This window comes from Leptodactylus fuscus, chromosome 8 (genome assembly GCF_031893055.1).
Source record: "Leptodactylus fuscus isolate aLepFus1 chromosome 8, aLepFus1.hap2, whole genome shotgun sequence".
Taxonomy (NCBI): domain Eukaryota; kingdom Metazoa; phylum Chordata; class Amphibia; order Anura; family Leptodactylidae; genus Leptodactylus; species Leptodactylus fuscus.
Genome location: NC_134272.1, coordinates 7,750,982 through 7,777,170, shown reverse-complemented (window position 1 = coordinate 7,777,170; position 26,189 = coordinate 7,750,982). Strand labels below are relative to the sequence as shown.

Here is a 26,189-nt window from a genome sequence, read left to right as displayed (position 1 = left end):
AGATTGATAGATAGGAGATAGATAGATAGATAGATAGATAGATAGATAGATGATAGATAGATAGATAGATAGATAGATAGATAGATAGATAGATAGGAGATAGATAGATAGATAGATAGATAGATAGGAGATAGATAGATAGATAGATAGATAGATAGATAGATAGGAGATAGATAGATAGATAGATAGATAGATAGATAGGAGATAGATAGATAGATAGGAGATAGATAGATAGATAGATAGATAGATAGATAGATAGGAGATAGATAGATAGATAGGAGATAGATTGATAGATAGGAGATAGATAGATAGATAGATAGATAGATAGATAGTAGATAGATAGATAGATAGATAGGAGATAGATAGATAGATAGATAGATAGATAGGAGATAGATAGATAGATAGATAGATAGATGATAGATAGATAGATAGATAGATAGATAGATAGATAGGAGATAGATAGATAGATAGCTAGATAGATAGATAGATAGATAGGAGATAGATAGATAGATAGATAGATAGATAGATAGATAGGAGATAGATAGATAGATAGATAGATAGATAGATAGATAGATAGATAGGAGATAGATAGATAGATAGATAGATAGGAGATAGATAGATAGATGATAGATAGATAGATAGATAGATAGATAGATAGATAGATAGATAGGAGATAGATAGATAGATAGGAGATAGATAGATAGATAGATAGATAGATAGATAGATAGATAGGAGATAGATGATGGATAGGAGATAATCCCCATGCTGACCGGAGCAGCAGGGTGAGTATTCTGCAGTCGGCGGACATCTCCATCATCATTAGTCCGGTGTAATGTGGCGCCTCCGGCTGTTGACCGTGTATCTCGCTGCCGCCATTCATTACCGCATATGGCAGGACGCCTCTCGCACTCTCTTAACATCACGTCGACCCTTTTAATTTATTTTTCCTCCTGCCACAGTGCAAGTCAATCCAATTCCCTCATGTGCAGCCTAAAAATTGAATTTTTACATCTATTGAGGGAAGATAAATGGAGCGCCATTTGGGTTCGGACATTTCCATCACTGTAGACTGAAGAGGCCATTATGACCTTGGGGTTTGTCACTGGGGAAAGGCTTCCGTTCCATCTCCCTCTATGTGACACGCGGCCGCACTTCTGTCTATCACAGGTCAATTGGATAAAAGTATTCAGGATCTGACTACAATGTATGTTTATAGTCTGTAACCGTGGAAAACCATAGGTCTGCATAGGAGCTGTATACAAGGCTGGTGAACAGGGTGATATTTTCTTCTATATACAATCGCCTACTATTAGCCACATTGTAAGAATTCCAGATGAAAAGGAGCCGTCAGCGATCGCAAGTGTCCTTTACTGTATTGAGCGCTCCCTCCTTCCCTCTGTTCCTGACAACGCTTGCATCCATCGAGGAAACCGCCAGAGCTGTCTCGGGTGTCAGACCCCACGGATCTTATATCATCAACTTAAAAGTCCCCGAAAATCCATTGACAGCCTGTCTGCCTGTAGTCACCACTAGAGGGAGCTCACTGTATACTCTGTTATTATTAAGTTCAATATATGCAGCAATATTAAGTTCCCCCTGCTGGTGATTACAGGTAGTAAGAATGTTAATGTTATATGTCATTTGGGACGTATTTGAACATTCCCTTCAAAAAGCAGTCACCCTCTCCTCAAATACTTCTTATGTTTACCATTAACTGCATAGGTAGGCAAATTTGCCATTCAGAAGTCCGGGAAAGCTGAGTGGCAACACAAGAGGGAGCTGCAAATGGCATCAATACTGAATAGCTAAAAAAAGAGGGTGACCGGACTCCAGGACTAATCCTTAGTGTAGTTATAATAATCAAAGCGATAAAAACTGCACAAAGATTCTTCTCCTTAGACTACGAGACATCTGCAGCATCACAAGACAATAAGGAGCAGGCCAAGCCCATGGCTGTCCCCAGAGACTGATCCTCCGACCTTCCTGCACTATTACCTCATCCCTCACATTAACCCCTGTAGTCCTTGAAAGCTCTGAGGCACGTGATGACCCTCTGCCAAATACATCCCCCCCCCCCAGACCAGACCAGACCAGACCATGATGCATCATTGCTTTTAACTACAAACCAGATCTATAGAAGAGAGGAGAGGAGAAGAGAAGAGAGGAGAGGAGAGGAGAAGAGAGGAGCAGAGTAACCAGATCTATAGAAGAGAGGAGAGGAGAGGAGAAGAGAGGAGCAGAGTAACCAGATCTCCCTATAGAGATGGCAACTGGGGAACAATGGATATATGTCTGTAGCGTGCACCGTCACTTGTGCATGTATGTCTGTAGCGTGCACCGTCACTAGTACATGTATGTCTGTAGTGTGCACCGTCACTTGTGCATGTATGTCTGTAGTGTGCACCGTCACTTGTGCATGTATGTCTGTAGCGTGCACCGTCACTAGTACATGTATGTCTGTAGTGTGCACCGTCACTTGTGCATGTATGTCTGTAGTGTGCACCGTCACTTGTGCATGTATGTCTGTAGTGTGCACCGTCACTTGTGCATGTATGTCTGCAGTGTGCACCGTCACTTGTGCATGTATGTCTGTAGTGTGCACCGTCACTTGTGCATGTATGTCTGTAGTGTGCACCGTCACTTGTGCATGTATGTCTGCAGTGTGCACCGTCACTTGTGCATGTATGTCTGTAGCGTGCACCGTCACTTGTACATGTATGTCTGTAGTGTGCACCGTCACTTGTGCATGTATGTCTGTAGTGTGCACCGTCACTTGTGCATGTATGTCTGCAGTGTGCACCGTCACTTGTGCATGTATGTCTGTAGCGTGCACCGTCACTTGTACATGTATGTCTGTAGTGTGCACCGTCACTTGTGCATGTATGTCTGTAGTGTGCAAACCTGCTTATGGCTGCCACTATGGCAAGTGACACGATTGCCAAGTACAGCACTCAGCTCTCTTAGTTAATCCCATAAAAATGAATATAACAACAGTTCCCCTGTAAAACCGACATATATGAGACCCCCATTCTATTAACTGTCAATGGTCTGGCATTAGGACCCCCGCCAATCAGGTATCCCCTGTCCTGTTGATAGGGGATCGCTTGTAATTATTGGAATACTTCGTTACATATTTGCAACATTCCTTCCATTGCAGACCCCTGTATCTCCATGGTTACAGACTACAAATCACCCTGTGTAGTCTGGTCCTGCAGTTAGGGGTTACTCCGCCATCCCCTCTGTCTCTTCCCAGACTTTACCTCTGTGCACCTATAATTTACACTAAATTACGTTCACCCAGATTCTGGGAAATCCGTGCAGCATCTGGGACTGTGTTGTAGCAGGCAGGGACAGTTCTTAGGGATGCAAGTAGGGATTGTCTCAGGTCGTGCTCTAGTCATCCCATAGTGCACCATGTGGCCCTTTAAAGATGCCGCCCAGACTTTGCTCCTTGTCCCTGCCTCACTCGCTTGCATTGCTAACTTTGCTTTCTGGCTTCAATTATACAAAATTGCAGCAGAAGAAATCACCAGCTTGCAAAATCCTCCATCACCATACAGCACACATATACTGTATATACGGTATATATATATATATATATATATATATATATATATATATATATATATATATATTGCTTCAGGCTCTTTACAGTCTCAGTCTCAAATTGCTTGTCTCGAACCATTTGTCCTGTCGCATTATCATTACAGATGGGTATATGGGATAATGCGCTGTAAACAACCCCATGACCAGCACCGTCACCCTGGTCCACCCACTGTCAGCCATGTTAGCCATCATGGATCTAGTTTCCCCGTCACACTGTTATTTTTCATTGTTCTGTAGACTGAGATGGATGATCGGGCGTCAGCGACTACTTGTCCATAAAGACCCAAAACACTGGGACAAATACATGGAGTGGCTTTATTATACTTACCTACCATAGGAGAAAATAACAGGAGTATTACAAGGCTCAGACGTGAGGGATCCTGGAACCACACAGCTAACCTCATCTGCAGCCACCACTAGAGGGAGCTCATGATACGCAGCTGTATACATAGCCCATTGGGTTGTCTGTTTAAAGGGATATTCCCAACAGGTCCCAAACCTATCTAGAAAGTGAAGGCCCCTAAACCCCATTTGTGAGCCTTGCATGTGCAGTTATCTTCATTCACGTTGTGGTGCTATATACACTATGATATTGCTGCATTGATATATTGAGCGTACCCTGATCTATCCTTATATCTTGGCACCACCTACTGTTTGCACCTCTCTTTCTCTAATACAGCAGGAGGGGGCCGGGGGGGGGGGGGGGGGCTATAATCCCCTCCTGCTCCGCCACTGCACAGATTCCAGGCAGAGACGGAAATATCTAAATGTTAATGAGGATGAAGCCGAGTCTGATTTGCATAAAACCGAAACTGGGACTGCTGTTTATTTAAAGCACAAACCCAGCCAAAAAGAGAGAAGTGAGCGCTGGGTGGAGAGCAGATCGCAGAGGCCCCGGATCACCCCAGTCCTGGCTAATAGTGTTCCCTTGTCCTGCAATTTAGGATTGTCCTGGGCTATGCGGGTACGCAGTGACCCCAGTGACCAAAAAATCACACCGCCTGCTGCCATGCTGAGCATTAGGGTAAGGCCTCAAGTAGCGAAACGTAGCTAAAAAAAAAAAAAAAAAAAAAAGCACCACGTTGCAATTTTTTTCAGCAGCATTTTTTATAAAGTTTTTGCAGAATTTATCACAGTGGTTTTTTCTCCCCCTATTAAATCTATAGGGGAAACCCAATTCTGCAGCTAAAATGAACATTCAGCATTTTTGAAAACGCAGCTTTCTGCTTCACTAGAATCTCATTCACTTTGCTGGTAAAATAAAATTTTGCAACAGGCCAAAACACTGCGTTTCTGCAACGTGGGACCTTACAAACTAATATCTACAAGTAACCTTCCACTTAGTCATGCAAACAGCGCAGCCCTAGTGGAAGGGAAGGGATCTGACAACCAGGGTGTAATGCTGAGAGGGTTACCATTGGGGATGCAACCAGGGGGCTGGGGTATAGGTGTTGCTTTTGTCTCAAATACCCCTTGAACCCTTCGTTCACATCCGCATTGGTTTTCCGTCGGGGAGAGTCCGCATGGAGACCCCCTGAACGGAATACCGAACGCAACTGCAAGTGCCGTGCAGTGAAAGCACATGGACACCATAGACTATAATGGGATCCGTGTGCTTGCTGCACGCTGTCCGCACCAATGAAGCGGAGAGGAAAGTAGATGGTGAACAACTTTCCTGTCTGCACGATCCCTGCGGAGACCTGGCGGGATGCACACGGACCCCATTATAGTCTATGGGGTCCATGTGCTTTCACTGCACAGCGCTTGCAGTTGCGTTCGATATTCTGTTCGGGGAGTAATCATGCGGACCCAACGCAGATGTGAACAAGGCCTTAGGCTTGGGCCTCACAGCAAAAAAGCTCTGCAGGAAAAAAAACGCGGCGGCAGTTCTTTACACAGAAAGTCCGCAGAGGTTTCTTATCTTCTTCCATTATACCCGGCCTTTCCGTAGCTATAACTGACATGCTGCGATTTACACAACCGCAACAGTTTTGGAAGCGTATCTGCTTTGTGTATCTGCTTTGTGTATCTGCTTTGTGTATCTTCCTGGTTGGGATTCGCTTTGTCCTTTCTACAATTAGAGATTCTATTCTCCGTTTAACAAAAATGATTCTTATCCAGCTTTCCTTGAGCCCCGAGTGGCACATCTATCAATATGGCCAATCACCAGACTACAGCTAGCCATACACAGGAGATATTTATCCGCAAACCTTTGGCCATGTTCACATGGATGCAGAGTCCTTTCCTTTATGGCTGAAAAAATCTTGGAAACCCGAATTTTTCATCCATTGAAGTCGATAAAAAAAATATATCCATAAGGATCTCTTGGGATCTGTTGCTATAGGTCACCTGAAAGATCCCTTTAATTGTTCTCGGACCAGATGAAATGCTGCAGATGTGAACGCGGCCTAAATGTGGTGAAATCTGAGAATCTGCTGCCAGACATGAAAGATTTATAACAGGTTCATCTAAGGTGAGCTGGATCTGCCAATGATCTGCAGATAAATATCTTATGTCTATGGCCAGCTCTGGTGACAATCCTCGGGGGACCTTATTAGTGCTAACCCAGCTTGCCCTGAAAGCTGAATCTAGACCTTATTAAATTTCCAGGAAAGCTGGGTGACATCCAACCTGACAGTCATTACAACTCCCACAGCGGCCGTGACCCAGATTTCCAAGAACAGTGAAATGTAGTTATGCGGATAAACATAAAGCCTGCGATAGTCCAATGTGCCATTCAGAACTCTAGGAAAGCTGAACTGTAAGAGTAATACTACATCTCATTACAGCGGGGTTACATATCAGGCTGATGGGTTGGCCTTGTACAGAGCAATACTAAATCTGGACATTGGCCGCACAGTTACAGGACAAATACCACAATGACACCACCAGCTGCCTCGTCTGAGGACACGGTCACACACGCCAGATTTGTTGCAAAAATTTCTACACATCTGAATGAAGTTTGTAAAAATTCTTGCAAAAACAGCCCTATTCACTTGTATGAGTAAACTGAAACGAGAAGAAAACAAAATCCCCGGCACCGAGCCGTTCTTTGTGTGATACCTTTGGTATATGAAACAGATATATAAAGCAATACAGGTGTCCGCTCACCTGGCCTGGTTGTGTTGAACACAACAACCAATAGACGTGATATAAAGAAAACCGGTAGAACCGGAAGGCAGCTGCTGATAAACGTCTTCGGGGACGTCAGACCAAAGTAGGGGAAGGGACCAGCCTCGCGGAAGACAGGCAGAAAATCAGCGCTCACCCAGTTTTTTGGAAAATGGAAGGCAACTTTATTTGGCACCACGCGTTCCGGGCAAACAGCCCTTTTTCAAGTGCAATAACAATCCCGCCAAACTGTCCACAGTGGCGGGATTGTTATTGCACTTGAAAAAGGGCTGTTTGCCCAGAACGCGTGGTGCCAAATAAAGTTGCCTTCCATTTTCCAAAAACCTGGGTGAGCGCTGATTTTCTGCCTGTCCTCCGCGAGGCTGGTCCCTTCCCCTACTATTCACTTGTATGGAACAGTCACGGAAATTTCTGCACCAATTCTTTTCGTGCAGCCCCCCACGTCAGGACACTTGCGCCCTCATTGCCATCTTATGGATTATAAAAAACAAAAAAACCACTGGCTAACACGGTACCAAAACAAACATCTTATGGATTGTGATTCTTCCTATCACAGAGGGAAGCCTATGTTCACATGCTGTTGCAGAAGTTTCTGTGACAGTGACCGCAGAGATGTGGGAGGTTCCCGGGAATACACAGAATATTCTGCACACAGTGACTTACGTATAACACAGGTGGCTTTGCATAGATTGTGCACCAGGTACTAGAGGTTTCATTCTGCAGCTTCCATGGGGGACAGACTGCTGCAGAACAGTTTGCAATCTGCTGGGTCCTGGCAGAGAAATTGACTTTGGCTCTGGTGGCATTAATGGGTCTTCTGGCCCCAAATGCATGTTTAATTCTACAGGATAGGTCATCAGTATCTGATCTATGGGGATCCCACACCCAGACTCTGCACAGATCAGCTGTTCCAGTAGTGTCCAGTAGCAGACTCATTCCGCTCCCAGTCCACTGCAGCATCTTCCTGGTGTCTGGAGGCTGCTGGACCGACTGATCCGTGTGGGCTCTGGGGGATGGACCCCCGCAGATCAGATACCGATGACCTATCCTGTGGATAAGTCATCAGTATTAACAAGCAATAGGGGTCTAAAAACCTGTTTAATGTGGAGGTCCCACCAGGAAAGCCCCCGCTGTAAAAAAAAAGGTCACCCTGGACATCGGCTGATAACTGCAGCTCGGCGCCTGTAAACCCTGACTATTGCCGCTGCAGAATAATTGTAGTATTACATGGTGCCCATTGAAATGAAGGGGGCGACATAATACATATATACAAATGAATACATGGGCGACCGAGTCCACCAGAGCACAAGCCAATCCTAGCACATCCAATCTGACATCAGTGTGGCCTAATACCTCCTCCTATCTGACCCCTACCAGGGACCCCACATGACTGCTTTGTATCAGAAACGTCACCATAGTTGTCATCGGCCGTGTCTAGTATTGCATATCTGCTGTAATATACAGTGTGAGGCTGAGCTGCAATATCAGACGTGATCTATGGACACGTGTCTACAAAGTAGTCATGTCTTATAATCCTGGACAAACCCTTTAAGTGATTGTCCACTGCACCGGCGACCACTCCATTCCTGGTCTGGTGATCGTTGGGGGCTCCAGTGTTTGGATCGTCTACAATCTCACAGTTATTAAATATCCATTGGATAACCTGTTACAGCCGGAATACCCCTTTAACTACGTATTTTCATTGAGAATTCCATATTGAAGTATTTGATGATAATATTTGATGGTGTTTTCCAGGACTTATATGTTGGACTTATTAATATGTGATGGGTAGGCGGCCAAGACATGGGAGTGCTGCGGCCTCTTCACTGAATATGAAGCACAGTGCCATACATTGCATAGGGGTTGTGCTGAGTATTGAAGTCAAGCCTATTCACTGGAATGGGACTGAACTGCTACTGGAAATTGTGACCAATAAGCGTGATGTCATCAGCACAGGTCTTGAGACCACCGTGACCTCTGCAAGCAGCTGATCAGCAGGGGTCCCAAGTGTTGAACTGCAAGGATCACATAATGATAACCTATCCTAAGGATAGATAATCAATATAGGAGTCCTGGAATAACTGTGTAGCTATAGGGGGTGCAGCTATAGGGAGTGCAGAGGGATTAGTCTGGCCCAGGACCCTCTGCCACATAAAATATAAGACTATTCTAAATCGCACAGGGCAGGTAGGGGCCCCATTATAGATACTGCATTGGGGCCCAGGATCTTCAAATTATGCCTCTGCTTCCACAAATGAGAGGAACAGCAGCAACGGGTAAAACACTTGGAGCGGCGTGACCTTGGTCTAAGAATCTTCAAGACTGAACTTCTTAGGAGATGTTATTGACCACAATGAAGTGTGAGGACCTACAGACCTATGGACCTCACGTATGGGAAACAGTGATGGATAGTGGGGGTGCAGCCACCATCGCACGAGACCGTCGGCCATTCCTATATTGTAGCACCCAGATAGATCAGCACATCTATGGCCGGCTCCATATAGCTAACCTCAAACACCAAGATCCTGTAGATCTTTCCTCATGACAAAGAACCATATCAAGAAGAATAGAAGGATCTTAAAGAAATACTTAGACCGATCTGAGATTTCGGATATGTAGCTGACCTTTTAGCAAGACCCTCCTGACAGCACCAGGTAACCTCCAGCCAGCAGAGTGCTTGGTCCAGTGTCGGACGGGCTAGCAGGGTATCATAAGATCTTCTGGTAGGCCCAGGCTCTACCACAACGTTCCAGCAGGACACCCAAGTTTGAGGGCTACTCCGATCTACTTGCTAGGGGTTGGAGGGTGGACCCCAGAATCATTTTATCTGATGCACCCAAGGAGCCTCAGTCCGATACTGGCTTGCTCTTTGCACCAATGACCACGTAACCAAACCAAAGCAAGGACAATGAATGGTCCAGGTACCCACCTCCTCCGCTTGCTTCCTGAGGGCCTTCTCCCGCTCATATTGGGTCAGCAACTGTTCATTATCCTCCTTCAGAAGCTCTAGTTCCACCTCATGTTCTTGGTTCTCCGTCAAGACAGCGTCGAGATTCTCCAAGACATTGACCACCAGTGGCATCAGCTCCTTGACCACCTCCTCATCGTAGCATTGGATCAAACGCTCAAACTCTCTGTAGATGCTGTTGGCCAAGCCCGACACCCGCTCCGACATAACCGACCCCGAGCAGTAGTCGTCCTGGTACACCACCCCATCGTCAATCTGTATCTCCATCATCTTGAAGAGGGTTCCTTTACTCCAAGGGCAGCAGTCAAGGATTTTGGGTACTACCTGCTACTAATGGGTGGATTAACTCTTTTCTTATAACATATGACTACCCTGCCCTGGGAGGAATCAGATGCATTGACTTTGTCTTGTCAGACTTGGATACGAGTTACAATCCGGGTTGGTTACAAGTAATAGAATTGCCTGGTCCTGTTTATACAAGATCTTGACGTCAGCTGATGATGACGGCTGATGGGGAACTTCTTTGCAGCTTGATCCCTACATCAAAGCTAAATACATGGATGCAAGTACATTATTTACATGAATTGTGTCTGCACCCCGGACTCGGGCCTTCTGTCACCACCGTGTGGGTTCCTATCTGTGCCAATGCAATGCAGCACCAGTCTCCATCTGCAAAAACAAGAATGACTTGAATGACCAGGCCGCTCGTATAAGCCCTGACGGATCTGTCCTAATGTCCTATTGGTGTCATCATTATGGCCTTGCTGACCAGCGATAACAAGCAAGATGACAGATATGGCTCTATAGTCTATGGTGCCTATATCTAGACCCGGGATCCTTAGCTAGAAGAACATGCAGCCTTCAGGAAGCCTCATTAGATGTTACATGATACACCGGCATCACTTAGGATTTCTATGGGCCTCTATGGTCCGTCTGTAGACGAGGATCTTCTATAGGGGTATCTCCTCCATCCTAAAGGTGGCCAGAGCTCGGCCAAGAAAAATGCATTTTGCCCGCTACTCTATAGGATCTATGCACCTGATTCCTCCCTCCCCCACCCTGCAAGGATACCCGGGATGACAGCTGGTTTTCCGTGCTAGTATGGATTGAACACACCTGCCTTGGTCGTGGGGTGATCCTTAATGATGATGATGCTCCCCTGCGTGGATGTCAGAGGAACCCCTCCATCTCATTATAGAGGTGGTGATGATGATGATGGTGGTGCTAGCAGACAGAGGCACCTCCCAGCTCTGCTGTAAGTGTGGGAATAGGAGGCAGGCGGCTCTCCCCCCCTCCCTGCCCTGACAATCTGACGTCAGGCTGTCTGCATTATGGGTAAAGAATACAGCTGATTCACTCCCAGCTCCCAACCATCTCCTGCAATGCAAACCAATTGCCTGCTGGACCACAATCCAGGAGGAGGCAGGAGGGGAGGGGGGAGCTGCTGCTGCTGCTGTTAGCTTATCAGATGATGCTATGTAATAGTATGTGTGCACACGTCATGATATAATATACAGGCCTCATCGTCTCCATTAATCCTTAGCTATAGGGGCAGCGTGCAAAGGGAACATCGTCTAATCCTCTGCATTCCCACAGGATTAGAGAAAAATGGATTTTTTTTTTGACACGGTGAAATTAGAGACATCTCCATACGCTGTAGGCGGAAGGGTTTGAAGTCGTATCGAGCAGGCGACAGAAGAATCCCTGGAAAAGTCACCAGTGACCTAAATATACGGCGACTAAAGTGAAGAAAAAAAGCAGAAAAAAAATAACGGGGGAATTTATGATGATATGTATGATGGAGACTGTAAAACGCCACCACACATGGGGCCCCGGCAATGGTGCATATAGATGAAGACTGGCATACTGTACGTCAGTCTTCATAACCCCAGCACCGACAGAAGGACCTCATCTTCAGAATCGCGATGGCCCTGGTGCTCCTGTACGGAAATGGCGGTATATTTTATATGTCAGAAAGACCTTTGGGGGGTCTCGGGACTGGTAGCGGCTTCTATCTCTGCACCCTCTATAGCTACTCCCCTCTTTCCAAGGAAAAAGGGGGGGTTCACATCTGCGCCCGGTCTCCGCTTTCGGGTCTCCTTCTTCTGCCAAGAGAAACCGGACAGGAGACGGAAACCCGGCGCTCAGTTTTCAGACCCATTCACGTGAATGGGTTTACAAAGTGTCTGCCTGTGAGCGTCTTCTGCTGTTCGCGGCGAAACGTTTTCTGCATGTCTGACTTTGTGTCCGGTTAAAAAAAAAATGTTTCGCCGCAGAGAGCAGACGACGCTCACGGGCGGACACTTTGCAAACCCCTTCAAGTGAATGGGTCTGAAAACTGAGCGCCGGGTTTCCGTCTCCTGTCCGGTTTCTCTTGGCAGAAGATGGAAACCCGAAAGCGGAGACTGGGCGCAGACGTGAACCCGTCCTAACCCCATCGCCATTCAATAATCTGTGTGAGCTTTTTCTACCTTGTGACCAGGTTTAACGAAATCCTATTCACATGCTTGGGATGGAGAATGTCACTGGTGAAGTTTCATCCATAATCCACAACCAATCTGACAAGTGCGAGCGCAGCCCTGTCTGGAGATTCTGCGGCGCTGAGACACCTGAATGCGACAATAAAAAAGCAAAATCATGAATATGAAAGTTACAGGGGGAGTCCGGGTCCTACAACAAACCAAAAGCACAAAGACAATGTCATAGATGTCAGCGTAACCCTTGGGGTTGCATAAAATATCACGGCCAGGCCGCCATGGTGATTATTATACTGCAATGGCGGTCTAATATCGTACAATACAGAGGTAATATTAGTCTATGGGGTAGCGCAAAACAGCTTGCAGACACAAAATGTCATCAAGTGCCTCCCACAGGGTAACACTGGCGGCTGTAACCTGTGATGTCACCCAGCCATGTACCGCAATAAAAATGGATTATTTCCATGCAAACCCGGGACAAAGACTCTATTAACATTGCAATTTTCTATCTTTTACATTTAAGGGTTCAGACAATGACTTTGAATGATTATTTATTAGGCTTCAGCGATCGTGTTCGGAAAAGATCGGATTCCGATCTGCGATTGAGAAAATTTCGCGATCGGAATTCCGAACATGATCTTTTTAGGTGGGATCGAGATCAGTAGTATTTCCCACAATGCTTTGCTACTGGACAAGCATTGTGGGAAAAGCTAACAATGTTAGCCTTCACACTGAGTATACATATACTCAGTGTGAAGGCTCCGCTGCCGTTCCATAGGAATGAGTGGAAGCAGCCGGCACACAGCTTTAACCCCCTGCATGCCGGCTGCGTCCATTCATTCTAATGAGAGACTAGCTAACATCTCTAGTAGCTACTTACCTGCAGAGATGGCTGCTCCGGTGTCCGGTGTTCTCGTTCTTTTTCACCTCGCTGCCCCCACCTCCCAGGTTAGTGTTAAAGAGCTAGGAAGAAGGCGGGGCTTGTGGCTTAGGAGAGTGTGGGCGGGTACTGGGAGGGGAAACGTGACGTCTCCCCTCCCAGTACCCGCCCACACTCTCCTAACTTGGGAGGCGGGGTCAGCGAGGTGAAGAAGAACGAGAACACAGGGCACTGGACCAGCCATCTCTGCAGGTAAGTGGATACCAGGGGGGACTAAGTAGCCAGAGGATTAATGAAAAATCACTACACAGCGTGGATTCTAACAATGAAAGCGTTCAATGGTTAGATTCCATGCTGTATAGTGAATAGGATTGGTTTTAAAATCCGATCTCCGAGTAGTAAAAAAAAATCCCATAGACTTGCATTGGGATCGGAATTGGGATCGAGATCGGGTTCAAATGAAAAATAATCGGAAATCGGATTTCAAAATCGATCCTGAAAAGTCAAGATCAGCTCAACCCTATTATTTATATGGACAGACAACATAAAACTATCACAAGAACCACTGACAAAAAATCTTAGCCTGATGTGTTTCGGTCACAAGTCACACTGTCTGTAAGGCCGCGAGTACGTGGTAATGATACGCCAAACCCGTTCTGCATGGGGTTACATCTCTCGTACATTTTGGTTTGGGAGCTGGACTCCTTATAACTTTTGTGATAATAAAGTTTGGTTTTTATTTTTAACCCCTTCTTAGTGATTCCCCATCACACTTTATTATACTTTGATCCTTGAGGGGACTCGCGTCTTTAACACTTTACAAAAAAATTTGGTTACATTGTAAAGCAATAACGTATAGAAACATTGATATTGTTACTGTGTGACACGCGTTGCCCTGTAGCCCAGCCTAAATCCAGACGACCAAGGTGTAAAACGACTGTGAAAAATGTTAATTTTTTACGGCTGTTTTACACCCAAGCGGCGCCGCCATACATTAAATTACAACGCACCGCCCAACTTTCAACGGACAGAAAAACGGATGGAATGTGTGCGTCATTTAGCCCCACCCACTTCTACTTTGACTCCACCCATTCCCCTCCATTTCTCTTTGAGCCCCCACATTATAATGCCCCCCCTCCTGCCGAAAACGGGACAGGACCTGAAATCCGGGACGGTTAGGGGGTACGCATTATCGTGTATGGAGGGATCCAAGAAAACGGACAAAAATAGGTCATGACCTCAATGTGACGCTGTTACAAGAGACCATTAAAAAAATGGCCGTCACATGACCATTATTGACTGTGGACCACAAAACAGCTGTGCGACTTGTCTGCCACTTACTGGCCCGCGACTGAAAACAGGCAAATCGCAGACAAGTGATTCTGTTTGTCGCCCGGGGATAAAAAGTCGCATGCGACCTGCGACCAAACCCCAGCAGGCATCGCAGTTCCATGATGTGGCATGTCACCATAGAGATACATTGGGGGGGGAGGCTTCTTGTCATGTCGGGGCCACACACTTGTCGCACGGCGATCCCGGACATTGTATCTGGCGCCCCCCTGTGGCCGCCCGCAGTATAGCAGAGCAGTAAACTTGTTTGTCAGAAGCCCGGAGGGGCGTGGCCAGCACCTGTCCGTCATGTATAAGCGGGCGTGGCCAGAGCAGGCCCTGCAGTCTGTGCTGGTGTTGTGATCAGCTGAGGGTGAGTAGCGGGCGCTGTGCCAGGGAGTGTGCCCGGTGTCTGTGTGCCCGGTGTCTGTGTGTGTGGCCCCGGCACGGCTCTCTAGTCCTGACTGACTCCTCTCACAGTGCTGTGCCGCCTTATAATTCTGTTTTTTTGTGTATTCAGGACGAGCCATGGCGGTCCCGGCGGATAAAGGTCAGTACTCCCATCACGGTGCCGCTTTACGGTGCCCCTAGAGAGCCGCAAACTTGTGCGGGGCCCCCCTGTCACGTGACGATACCTGCGGTCATGTGACCAGGCGAGACGGGCTCGGTCACGTGACCCGGGCACCCTGCTGCAGTCTATAGTTTTGCACAATGTCAGTGATTTCAGGAGCCGCATCACCTGCTGTAACACCTCAGCAGCACCAGCTTTATATTTATATTTTTCTTGTTTGTGTTATGGGGGGGAAGAGGCGGCAATATTGGCAGGGGTATTCAGACTTGGCGTACACGTACTTGGCGATTTTTTTAGCTGCGACTCCTATCGCTGTGTCGTCCTGCGGCTCCTTTAAGTAAATGGCGTTGCGTTACGATCCTGAGGGCGTGGGGACTGTCACGTCTAGTCACAAAAAAGATCCATCGGATCTCTCCTGTGGCAAGTAGAAGTCGCAGCCGCAACTTTGTTATTGACTGATATTAGTGACGTGGCCATCTATGGCGTGACATAACATGTGGACAAAATCGCCATCTAGCCCCTCCGTAGGTGACCATGTTATTACCCTGTACAACTACTAGTCCTATAGGGATCCCTGTCATTTACCATTAGAAGCAGCGCAGCGCCCTGACGGATCCCCAGGTGTAGATGTGACCAGCGCCTGAGTCACCCCTGACACACTGAGCCCTTGTAAGTGACGTCTGACTCTGCAGTGATGGAGATAAATGAGTAATACAAGCAGAGTCGGCGCGATCTTGCGGCACATCTGCATCCTGTCTGCTCTGCTGCGTCAGCTGCTGCCGGTCACAGGGTAACCCTGCACGTCCTGACACCACAGCTCAGCACATTCAGCTCAAACTGTGACCCTTATTCTAGATGACACTGTGGGACGGAGGAAATAAGTCCCCCCCCCCCCCTTAATGGACCCCCCACAGTGGCTGAAGCTTCTTGGCGTATATGAGATGTCTAGTATGGGATTACTGAATCTGCTATAAAATCTTGAGTGATCTGTAGAATTTTGTATACTTAAAAGTGGCCAAATATATGTCATCGATTATTAGATCTGTGAGGGTCCGACAGCAAGAGACCCCTGCAGATTTGCTGTTCAGGGACACTGCGGCTCCCGGTAATGTTTGCATGTCAGCAGTTGCAGTACAGGGCCTACCGGACGCAGGTAGGCTCCGTACTGCCAGGTGGGCAGTCTCAGATCACATTTGGTACTGAACTGCATTGATTGCTTGGTAATGGTGGAGGCTAGAGAAAAATTCCAACTGCACTAGACTCAGTGGAGGAGCAACTATTCAAGGATGCAAAGAGATGGAGGTGATGAAAGGTCGCCTTTAAAGATGAGGTTAAATATTTAGGGCTCGTTCACATCTGCGCCCGGTCTCCGTTCTGCAGGTTTCTGTTTCCTGCCCGAAACTAGGCAGGAGACGGAAACCTGCAGGACGCTTTCATACCCATTCATTTGAATTGGTTTGAAAATTGTCCGGCCGTGAGCGTCGGTGAGTGTTTTATGCTCTCTGCAACTAAACCGTTTCTTTTTTAACCAGACACAGTCGGCCATGCAGGACTTTATGTCCGGTTTAAAATAAAACGGTTTCGTCTCAGAGAGCATAAAACACTCACCGGCACTCACGGCCAGACCCGGTCTGATAGGTTTCCGTCTTCTACATGCAGAAGACGGAAACCTCAGAACGGAGATGTGAACCTAGCGTTACTTGGCTCTTCCATAACTTTCCAAATAAGATAATGGAGAGCCCTAAATCCTTTGCTCACTGTGCACTTTGGAATCTAAAAGGCCAATTCACTCCTCTCCTAAATAAAGTTGTTGCATTTCAGTTCTGTCCATCATTCACACTGGTTTCTTATTACTATATCACGTCGTTCCCTCTTGTTCTGCTCTTATCTGTTGCACTCCTATATGTAAAGACTTCCTCAGACTCTTTGCCTTTGAGCTACGTGACATACACTAGTGCTCTTGCATCTTGTGATGTCATTCTAGTATTTTCTAACTTTTCACACTCTTTTTGTTGCAGCCTTTTACCGCTTTGTGGTTCTGTTCTTCAATTGTCTGCTCACGTTCGGTTCCTATTTCTGCTTTGATATTCCCAGCGTGCTCCAGGACCAGTTCCAGGGGGTGAGTGCCCTATTCACTGGGGTTGTCCAATATTAGCCCCTTACTTTGATAGAAGGGTCTCAGAATGATCAGCTGGTTATATTGTGACCAGGATGTGAAAGAACCTTACAGCAAGTGTCCAGACCCCCTGCAGCGCCACCACAGGGGAGAGGGGGCATTACACTGTGGGACTCTTGTCTTCCCAATAAATGAACTAAGATTTTTAGTCCATACATTTGTCTTAAAAGTAATGTCACAGGGTTTTTTTTTTTGGTTTTTTTTTTCTTCATTTTTTCATATACAGAACCTGACATGTGCCAATGGGAGTCACCCCAACAGCACCCATGGTAACAGCACCGATGGCTGTGTGGAGGGGCTTGGAATGACCCCAGAGCAGTATAACCTGCTATACGCCATCTACGCCTGGACGTAAGTATGAATAGCCTAAAAACGTGCAAGTGAATTCATTCCAAACTGTATCTCTAGTATCACCTATAGGAAGGCAATTCTTCTAGAAGTCAATGTCCAACCCTTCACCTGGCCTTGTAACATGACCAGGATGTAGCCAAACCAGGCAGTCCTCTGCACAGAGCTGTTTTGGGGTGCATAACCCTCCTCAGGCCCTTGATGGGGATCTGGAGGTACTAGGTCTACTTTATCAAGTAGGTGTAAGAAGTCTTCTAGGCCTTGCAATGCCCTGCACTGAGGAGGGGCAGCAGTCTGCTGATGAATGTAAAGGATTTGGCAGATCCCTTTCCCAGAGGGGCTGTTCATGGCCTACAAGACCTCTTAGCCCACCCTGGCACTCCCCCCTAGGTAACGAAACTGCTGTCTTGTAGACTTCCTTTATTGGGTGCCAAAGGCAGACTATTGGTGGAGACAGAGCAATTGTAGATAAGACTATTATTCTGCTTGTCAGCGGCGGCGTCCTGCACACTTGTGCACCCCTGCAGATCATCCCCATGCTGTGCTTACACTTTGCAGTTGCCTTTCCCTATTACTAGTATTGTGGTCAGTATACGGCATGTGAGTTTGTGTAGTTACATCACAACAAGTCAGACGACATCACTGTGGAGCCATCTGGGTAGCACAAAGCGTCCATTGTTGTAGCCTCCATAGTTCTGCCTAGGAGCTGTATACAGAAACAAGGACTTGGTTAAAAGGGTTTTCCAGGCTACATCATTGATGATCTATCCTTATAGGTCATGAATTATAGATCAGTAGGGATCTGAAAACCAGACCCCCCCCCCCCCCCCCCCCCCCCGCTGATCAGTGGTCACTCAAGTGCTGCAGCCTCTTCAGTACTTGCCAAGCACAGCACCGAACATATGTCTAGTGGTTGTACTTGGTATTGCGACTCAGTCCATTCACTAAAACGGGACTGAGCTGCCATTAGGTGATGTGATGACCAGGACATTGCAATGGCACTCCCTTCCACTTCTCAGGCCATGCTGATCAGTAGGGGTCCCGGGATCCTGAGGATCTTCAGCTGAAGTCCCAGAAAACCCTTTTAATCCAACCTGCAATTTATTAAATTTTGGCTGTTTTGTGGTTCTGTCTAGTTGTCATTGTGTTCATGACTGAGGCCCATGTGACCTCTTTCTGTTTCTCTCCTTCAGGAATGCCTTGGTGGTTATCATGGCCGGATTCCTCATCGACAAACTGGGGAACAGATGTGAGTAAGAATATTGCTGAATGTAGAAGGCTTAGTATAATTTAATGGAAAACTCCCCTACAGCTGGTGAGCCCCAGATCGGAGGCCGATACCCCAGAAATCTCCGCCAGCTGTGACCTCACCATCACCTGAGATAAAGCAGCTCAGTCCTATTTTAGTTGGGGCTGAGCTGCAATGTCAGGCACAACCCCAATGATCTGTACGGTGCTGCGCCTTGTATTTAGTGACGAGGCCGCAGCACTCACTACTATGCTATCGATAACCTATCCTGGAAAACCCCTTTAAGGCTGGTCCTCACATTGTGGCAAAAACCTCAGACCCTTCAAAGTGAAAGGGATTCTGACTAATCCAATCCACACAGTAAGTTGCAATGATACATCTATATAATATATAATTTTTTTTGTTTTATGCAGTTGGCCTCTTCCTATTTTCCTCCCTGACTGTCGTGGGCTCCGCCATATTCGCCTTGGGATCACATTTTAAAGGAACTCCGTACCTTCTGCCTCTAATGTTAACAGGGCGCCTGTTGTTCGGCTCAGGGAACGGATCACTGACAAGTAAGACGTCTCCATCTTCTCTTGTGTATTCCTAGGGAATTTATTCCTGGTAACCAATCCCATTCTAGCTCTTCTGTTTCCATGGGTCAGGGTGACTGGTTTGATATGGACGACGTCCCCTCTTTGTCCTCTCCTGATACGTTACGTGTCTTCTTATCCTTAACCCTTTATGTTCTGCAGTTGTACAGAACCGGATCACCGCCTTCTGGTTCAAAGGGAAAGAACTGGCCCTGGCGTTCGGGCTGACCCTCTCCTTCTCAAGGTTGGGCAGTGTCTTGAACTTCTTCCTCACTAGACGGTTTGAAGATCACTTTGGGATCCAGTGGACACTTTGGGGAGGTAAGTCGGTCTGTCAGGGCAAGGGTTAAAACTAGACAAGTGCCACACGATGCTTTCAGGTTTGTTCCTTCAGAGCAGCGCTCCCGGCATCTCTGTAGGATACAGGTCTGTGACCGCCCCCTGCTGTCTGCAGAGTGTTATTGCAGGGCCATTGTCTGACCCAAGACCTGAACTACAGATTATTCTTCAACGAGTTGTCAATCTCCAAGAAGTCTGGAAGTCATGAACACGGCCAGTGACCAAGACTAAATGAGAGCCCATACAATAATGTCATGTTTCCCGTGTAGGGACCATGCTGTGCGTTCTGGGCTTATTGTCTGCCATTACTGTCAGTATCCTGGATAAAGTGGGAATGAAGCAGCTCGGCCTGGATGGCGCAATTCAAGAAGAGTCCAAGAAAGTGGTGAGGAACGTCTTAGATTGGGATGTTATTATTGCACTTGGTGGTGGTGGGGGGGGGGTCTCATGCCTAACTCTTCTGGAATCTTCTTATTTATTCATTTTTGGCTTCCAGCGGGTTCAGGACATTCGCCGTTTGCCTCTTCGTTACTGGCTCTTGGTTCTCACAATCATGTTCTTCTACAATGGGGTATTCCCTTTCGTGGCTGATGCCAGGTAAGTTTTGCATGTTGTGGGTCTAAACCAAGGGGCAGAATTGTAAGGCTGGCGCGTAGATTACTCCAGTGGGGATCAGCCTTCGTGGCACTTCATGCGGCTAATCCTTGGCTTGTTCCATACTAAATTTGTAGCCTGCAGATGAATTTGCCCTCTGATTGGCAAGATAAACCAAGACCTGTAGTAGAGCAGATGACCTATTGTTTCTCAGTAAACCCTCTGTGCCAGTCAGGAGCAACAAAAGGGCACTTATGGATATTTCTCCTCTCCTTAGACTTAGTCACTTCCTTATAGATTTGCATGGCATCCTTTGTCGTGCTTTAACCCCTTCCCACATCATGCAGTACACATTGAGCACAGTGGAAAGACACTTAATACCCTGCGCTATACGCTATAGCAGGGGTCGGCAACCCCTGGCACGCGTGGCATATCTCGCTGGCACGACAAGACCTGCAGGAGTTGTGAGGCAGCATCCCTGCACTGCTCTCAGCACACTCCCTCCTTCTCTGTCCACCGAGGAGAGGAGAGCCCAGGAGGCGGAGCTAACATTATACAGCACAAGGACCCTGCCGGCCGTCTGTATCCTGCACACAGGAGGAGGAGAGGGGAGCCGTGAGCAAAAGAGAAAGTAAAAAAAAAAAAGAAAATCCCAGGTAGATGCTGATTATTCTGCCTATTAATGTCAGGCATTTGGGGTTATTAATTTAGTTTTAGTAACTCCATGTGCCTCACATTAATAGCAATTAACACCATCATGTCCTTCATATTAACCCCTGTGTTCCCCATATAAGGGTTACTAATATGTGAGATATATGGAGGAACTAATGATGAAGTTACTTAATTATTACCTCCATGTCTTTCACCTGAGGCACACAGGGGGTTAATGTGAGGGACATGATGGGGTTAACTTGTAATGCAGATGACCAGACCTTTTATCCACAATTGGGGATAATATTGTGGTCTATTAGATTTTAATGGTCCCGTACACACGGCAGTTGTTTTTACGGCTGTGTGTCTGGGCCAAAATTGAAGAGCTGCAAATTATGGAGCAGGTCCTAGATGTGTCCTATACGGGTTTCCATCTGCAGCCCTGTCAATTCATTTTTAATGTACAAGTCAGTGAAAACCACATCTGTGCAGGAGACCTAAGGGGAGCAGCACACGACCATGTGAAATCCGCTCCATATGTCAGTCTGATTTACTGGCTTGGACGCGCTGGACTCCTAGCAGTATAGTCCTCTATGATATAGGAGTCCCGGCCTCCCACTGACATTCTGCCCAGTATCAATTACAGTATGGGACAGTAGGTCACTGGTCGTGTGCTGCTCCCCTAAGGGGAACGTTTTCTTGCAGATTGACAGCAGTATGACAGCACCCCTATGTTATTGTGGTTTGTGCTATATGACTTTAGTATAGGGGGCATCATCCTTACAATTATTGCCTAGCACACCAAACAAAAAGGTTTCCTACCCCTGCGCTATAGTGATGGCACCAACTCAGGATCTCCATCGCCCGCCAGTCTCTGCTGTGAAACTTGAGAGCAAATAGTACTTACAATTCTGGCATTATGTTAACAGTAAGCAACTGTCCAGTATTCACCAGCTACAAACAGTAATGTGCAAACGTTTTAGACAGGTGTGTGTAACTGCTGCAGAGTAAGAATGCTTTCAGAAATAGAAGGGTCAATAAACTCGTTCACATCTGGTAATCCTTTCGGGGAGTTGGCATGGGGACCCCCCCCCCCCCCCTGAAAGGAATACCGAACGGATTTGCAAGCGTTGTGCAGTAAAAGCACGCGGATCCCCATAGACTGTAATGGGGTCCGTGTGCTTGCCGCGAGATCTCCGCAGGGAACTTGTGGAGAGGAAAGTACTTTACAATCTACTTTCCTCTCTGCTTGAGTCGTGCAGAGATCTCGCGGCGGCAAGCACACGGACCCCATTACAGTCTATGGGGATCCATGTGCTTTTACTGCACAACGCCTGCAAATGCGTTCGGTATTCCTTTCAGGGCGGTCCCTATGCAGACTCCCCAAACTGATTACCAATGCAGATGAGGATGAGGGGTAAACCTGATCACTTTTTGGTGAGACCTTCTAGGTACAATTGGGGACTCTTTGACTTGTCCCTATAATATCCTTGTGTCTTAGTTGTACATTGTATTACCGGGGTCTGATCCCGCTCTTGTGCTGCTGATCTCTGATCATTGTTCTCTTTTACTAGTAAATTTATCCAGGACAAGTACGATGGCTATGACCAGCAGACGGCCTCCTATATAGCCGGGGCGGTGTACGACAGCTCTCTGGTGCTCTCTGCGGCTGTCGGGATATTAATTGTAAGTTTCTGAGTATTCTTGTATATAGATCGTCTCTCTGGGTCTAGTCTCTTACCTCTCGTTCTTGTGACTCTTAGGACTATGTGGGGATGAGGGGCGTCCTGGCCGTCCTCTGTGCTGTGCTGACGTTGCCGGTGTTTGCCCTGCTGGCCTTTACCTTCGTCCCTCCTCTGGTGTCCACTCTGTGGCTTGGAGTCACTTACTCGTTTGCTGCGGTAAAGTATAAAGTTATTCATTGGTTTTGTTATTAATATTTATAGAGATGATAAATCTGGAATTAGTGAGAAGACAATCAAGGAATGGGGGGGATGTCATTGAGGGGACGCAGCCGGGTCTTCCTCTTATCTGGGTCCATTATATCAGCGTGTTGCCTATCTCTTATGTTGCTGGTTTCTCTCTAGGCAAGCATGTGGCCATCAATCCCTCTTGTGGTCCCACAAGCTACTCTGGGAACAGCTATGGGGCTCGCCACCTCGGTGCAGATGATCGGCATTGGCCTTTCTAATCTTATCGTTGGCCGAATTCTTGGGACCAAATCCAGGTACATGTACAAGAAATGCAAAGACTGACCGCCAGCCTAGACTTCACATGGATCCTCTGGTTAAGAATTTGGGACTTTTTAGGCTTCACACGTAGAAATCTGCCAGGGATTTGGTTGTGTATTCTGGCACTAAATCCATGGCAGATTTCATCCTGAATCTGCCTTCCATTGAATGCAAATCAGAGCAGGACGTGGGGGGGAAAAAAAAAAAATCAGCGCCCTGATCGATCTTGCTGCAGATTCCTCTGCTTAGGAATCCCTGCTGTTACCTGATCAGCAGAAGAAAGTTGCAACAGAATGACGATGCAGGGACAATCCCCTGGCTGAATATGGAAGTGGACAAAGAGGAATTTTTCTTCATTTTCTGCAATGTGAATGTAGTTTTAAGAGTCGGTCACACCAGGACACGGGAGCGCCGTTCCTGCAGGTTTCTTCCTGCAAATGTCTTGCTCTGGGTGTAAAACCTGCAGCTCTGGCCATTTTACCCTGCGGCTTTTAGTAGAAATCACATTCACTAGATCGCTGCTGGCAAGTCTAATAAGTTGTTAGAGACGAATGTTTTGTATTATGTTATTTAACCCCTTCTTTACTTCTCGTTTCTTTGTAGTGAAGCAAAGATTCCAATATGGAGATGGCAACAAATGATGATTTTCATGCTGGCAAATACCATTGCTTGTATCTTCTGCTCCGTCACCTTAAATATAGTGGACAAGAGACAGGTAATTCATAGGACCATGTGCGTGAATGTGCAAGAAGTGGATTCTCCTATCTGCAATCTGTATTGAAGGGGTTATCCAGGATTTCTGATATTATGGCCATAAATGTCTTACCAGTTGGAGACTAGTAGGTGTACGGGGCCACTCCCGCTGCGTGCACCATGCACAGTACAGGGCTGTACCGTTATCTCCAGGCCGGGTGTAGAGGCGGCTGCTGATACTGCAGCTCAGCTCATATTGACTTCAGTAGACGCTGGGCTGCGGTACAGATATCCAGCCTCTATATAGGGACCGGAGTAAACTGCTTTCGACCCTGTGTTTTGTATAGGACAGGTGTCAAGTGCGGGGCCCCGTACAGCTGATCAGTGTGGGGGCCGGCTGTCAGCCCCTCTATGACCAGAAATTTATCTATCCTAAAGATAGGCCATAAAAAATTAGATTTTAAAGGGGTTGTTCAAGACTCCATGTATTTTGCATAGGATAGATCAGGGGTCGGCAATCTTCGGCACTCTAGGTGTTGTGAAACTACGACTCCCAACATGTTCCAAGAACAGCAGAGCAAGTAAGCATGCTGGGAGTTGTAGTTTCACAGCAGCTGAAGGTTGCTTGGGATAGATCAGGGGTAGGGAATGTATGGCTCTCCAGCTGTTGCAAAACTACAACTCCCAGCATGCATACTGGCTCTGCTGTTCTGGGAACTCCCATGGAAGTGAATGGAGCATGCTGGGAGTTGTAGTTTCACAGCAGCTGGAGAGCCAAAGGTTCCCTACCCCTGGGATAGATGATCAGTAACTGATCAGAGGGTGGTCCAGCACCCAGACCCTGCACCAGTAAGCTGACCTAGAAGCCGCTCTGAGTAGAGTTTCAGTTCCCTGGCGCCAGTGCTACAGAACTGTACATCATAGCGGTAGCAGGAACTGAGCTATGTCTGGTCCGTATACCTTGTATACAGATTGGTGCAGACCCCTCCACTGATCAGATACTGATATCCTGTGGATAGGTCACCCATTACCAAAACCGATGGGGTCTTGGATATCCCCTTTAAGCCTGACATGCTTCAGTCATATACTTACCATACATATTGCCTGTGATAAGGACAGAAGAGGGCAGACATATAGGAGTATATTGGGGTCTGGAACATGTCTTCCCATAAAAGCTTGCATTGTAGGCTTTGCCAGGTTCATGAGCCCTAAGGTAATGTGGGGGTGAACCCCGACAGCTGTTATATAAGTGCATAAAGAAATGGTCACCCAGCTTTCCCAGTACTCTGACTGTCTAGTTGTCCTGTGATCTGTATCTCTGCACACTTTATATTCTGACTTGTTTTTTTTTTAACCGTCTTTTGCAGGGAGGCACGTTGAACAAAATGACAAAGAGAAACCAGACCGAGCAAGAATCCCAAGAGGAGTCCGACAGAACCCCCATCCTCAATGAGGAGGAGGAGGAGCGGCGCTCCATAAACTAGCGGAGAGCGGCCGCTTCTAGTTACCCAGGTTATGTGCATGTACGGCCGGGGTGACCCTATACCACGTCTGCCTTCACTATATGGACATGAGGTTGCCGTAGATAACATCTAATTTGGAAATGCTAAACCCTATAACCATGTAATAAGTGGAAAACCCTCCTCGCAGGTGACCTATGAGAACTGCTGCTATAACCGATCCCAGTCTCACAGATAAAAGCAGTGGATTTGGGGCCGGGAGACAGATCAGTTTTCATGACGGTCGTCCTTATTCACATAGAGCATTACTGACTTTAGTTCTCAGGTCTATAACAGGCTGTGGTGCAATATAGAAGGTATCGCAATGGTTCCTGTGTCTAATAATGTGTTACAGAGTAAGATTCCTAAAAGGACTGAACATTACACTATTAATATACCCAGTAATACTAATACACCAATATTATTATACCCGGTCTGATGATGGAACTGGTGTCAAAAAAATCTCTAGTGCCAAGAGTGTGCGTGTAGTTCCAGCTTTCTACCACTAGATGGCAATTAAGATTCTGTTGTGTGCAATGTTTCTGCATATCTATCTATCTATCTATCTATCTATCTATCTATCTATCTATCTATCTATCTATCTATCCATCTATCCATCCATCCCCAGGATAAGTCATTGAGCTCTTTACCCTGGACTACAGAGGATCTATCAGATCTCGGAGACGTCTTCACCCCTCACTACGACCTTAGCCAGAATTCGTGTGACATACAATAACCTTTTTACTGTGACTTTTACTTACAAAGGGAGATTTTTTTAAGTTGTTGATTTTCTAAATAAAGTTTGTACAACCCGTTAGTATCAGCCTGGCGTCTTCTGTCCTGTGCAGGTCTACGGTGGGCGGGAGGGGAC

At 46.8% G+C, this 26,189-nt stretch overlaps 2 protein-coding genes across 6 annotated transcripts in view; one reads left to right on the top strand and one right to left on the bottom strand.

The window, feature by feature from the left end:
* Window positions 1–10,990, bottom strand: part of MAPK8IP3 (mitogen-activated protein kinase 8 interacting protein 3) — a 50,600-nt gene extending 39,610 nt beyond the window's left edge. For all 5 annotated transcript variants that reach the window (XM_075284883.1, XM_075284885.1, XM_075284884.1 and 2 more), the window contains exons 1-2: window positions 10,827–10,990; window positions 9,668–10,375 (exon numbers count right to left, since the gene is read on the bottom strand). In XM_075284883.1, the coding sequence (XP_075140984.1) occupies window positions 9,668–9,976 (309 nt within the window). In that variant the 5' untranslated portion in view covers window positions 9,977–10,375; window positions 10,827–10,990. The remainder of the gene's footprint in view (window positions 1–9,667; window positions 10,376–10,826) is intronic.
* A 3,731-nt stretch (window positions 10,991–14,721) lies between these two features.
* Window positions 14,722–26,090, top strand: LOC142216396 (lysosomal dipeptide transporter MFSD1-like). The gene is made up of 14 exons (XM_075284194.1): window positions 14,722–14,765; window positions 14,913–14,942; window positions 16,982–17,082; window positions 17,366–17,490; window positions 18,681–18,736; window positions 19,150–19,293; window positions 19,474–19,632; window positions 19,920–20,035; window positions 20,147–20,247; window positions 22,470–22,581; window positions 22,659–22,796; window positions 22,983–23,122; window positions 23,730–23,841; window positions 25,187–26,090. The coding sequence occupies exons 2-14, from the start codon at window positions 14,921–14,923 to the stop codon at window positions 25,301–25,303; spliced, it is 1,443 nt and encodes a 480-aa protein (XP_075140295.1). The 5' UTR covers window positions 14,722–14,765; window positions 14,913–14,920; the 3' UTR covers window positions 25,304–26,090.
* The last annotated feature ends 99 nt before the right edge of the window (window positions 26,091–26,189 follow it).

Coding starts and splice junctions, on each gene's coding strand:
- LOC142216396 (XM_075284194.1), top strand. CDS start 14,921: ATGGCGGTCCCGGCGGATAAAG. Junction 20,036..20,146: donor AAGAAGAGTCCAAGAAAGTG/GTGAGGAACGTC, acceptor TTTGGCTTCCAG/CGGGTTCAGGACATTCGCCG. Junction 22,797..22,982: donor TCACTTACTCGTTTGCTGCG/GTAAAGTATAAA, acceptor GTTTCTCTCTAG/GCAAGCATGTGGCCATCAAT.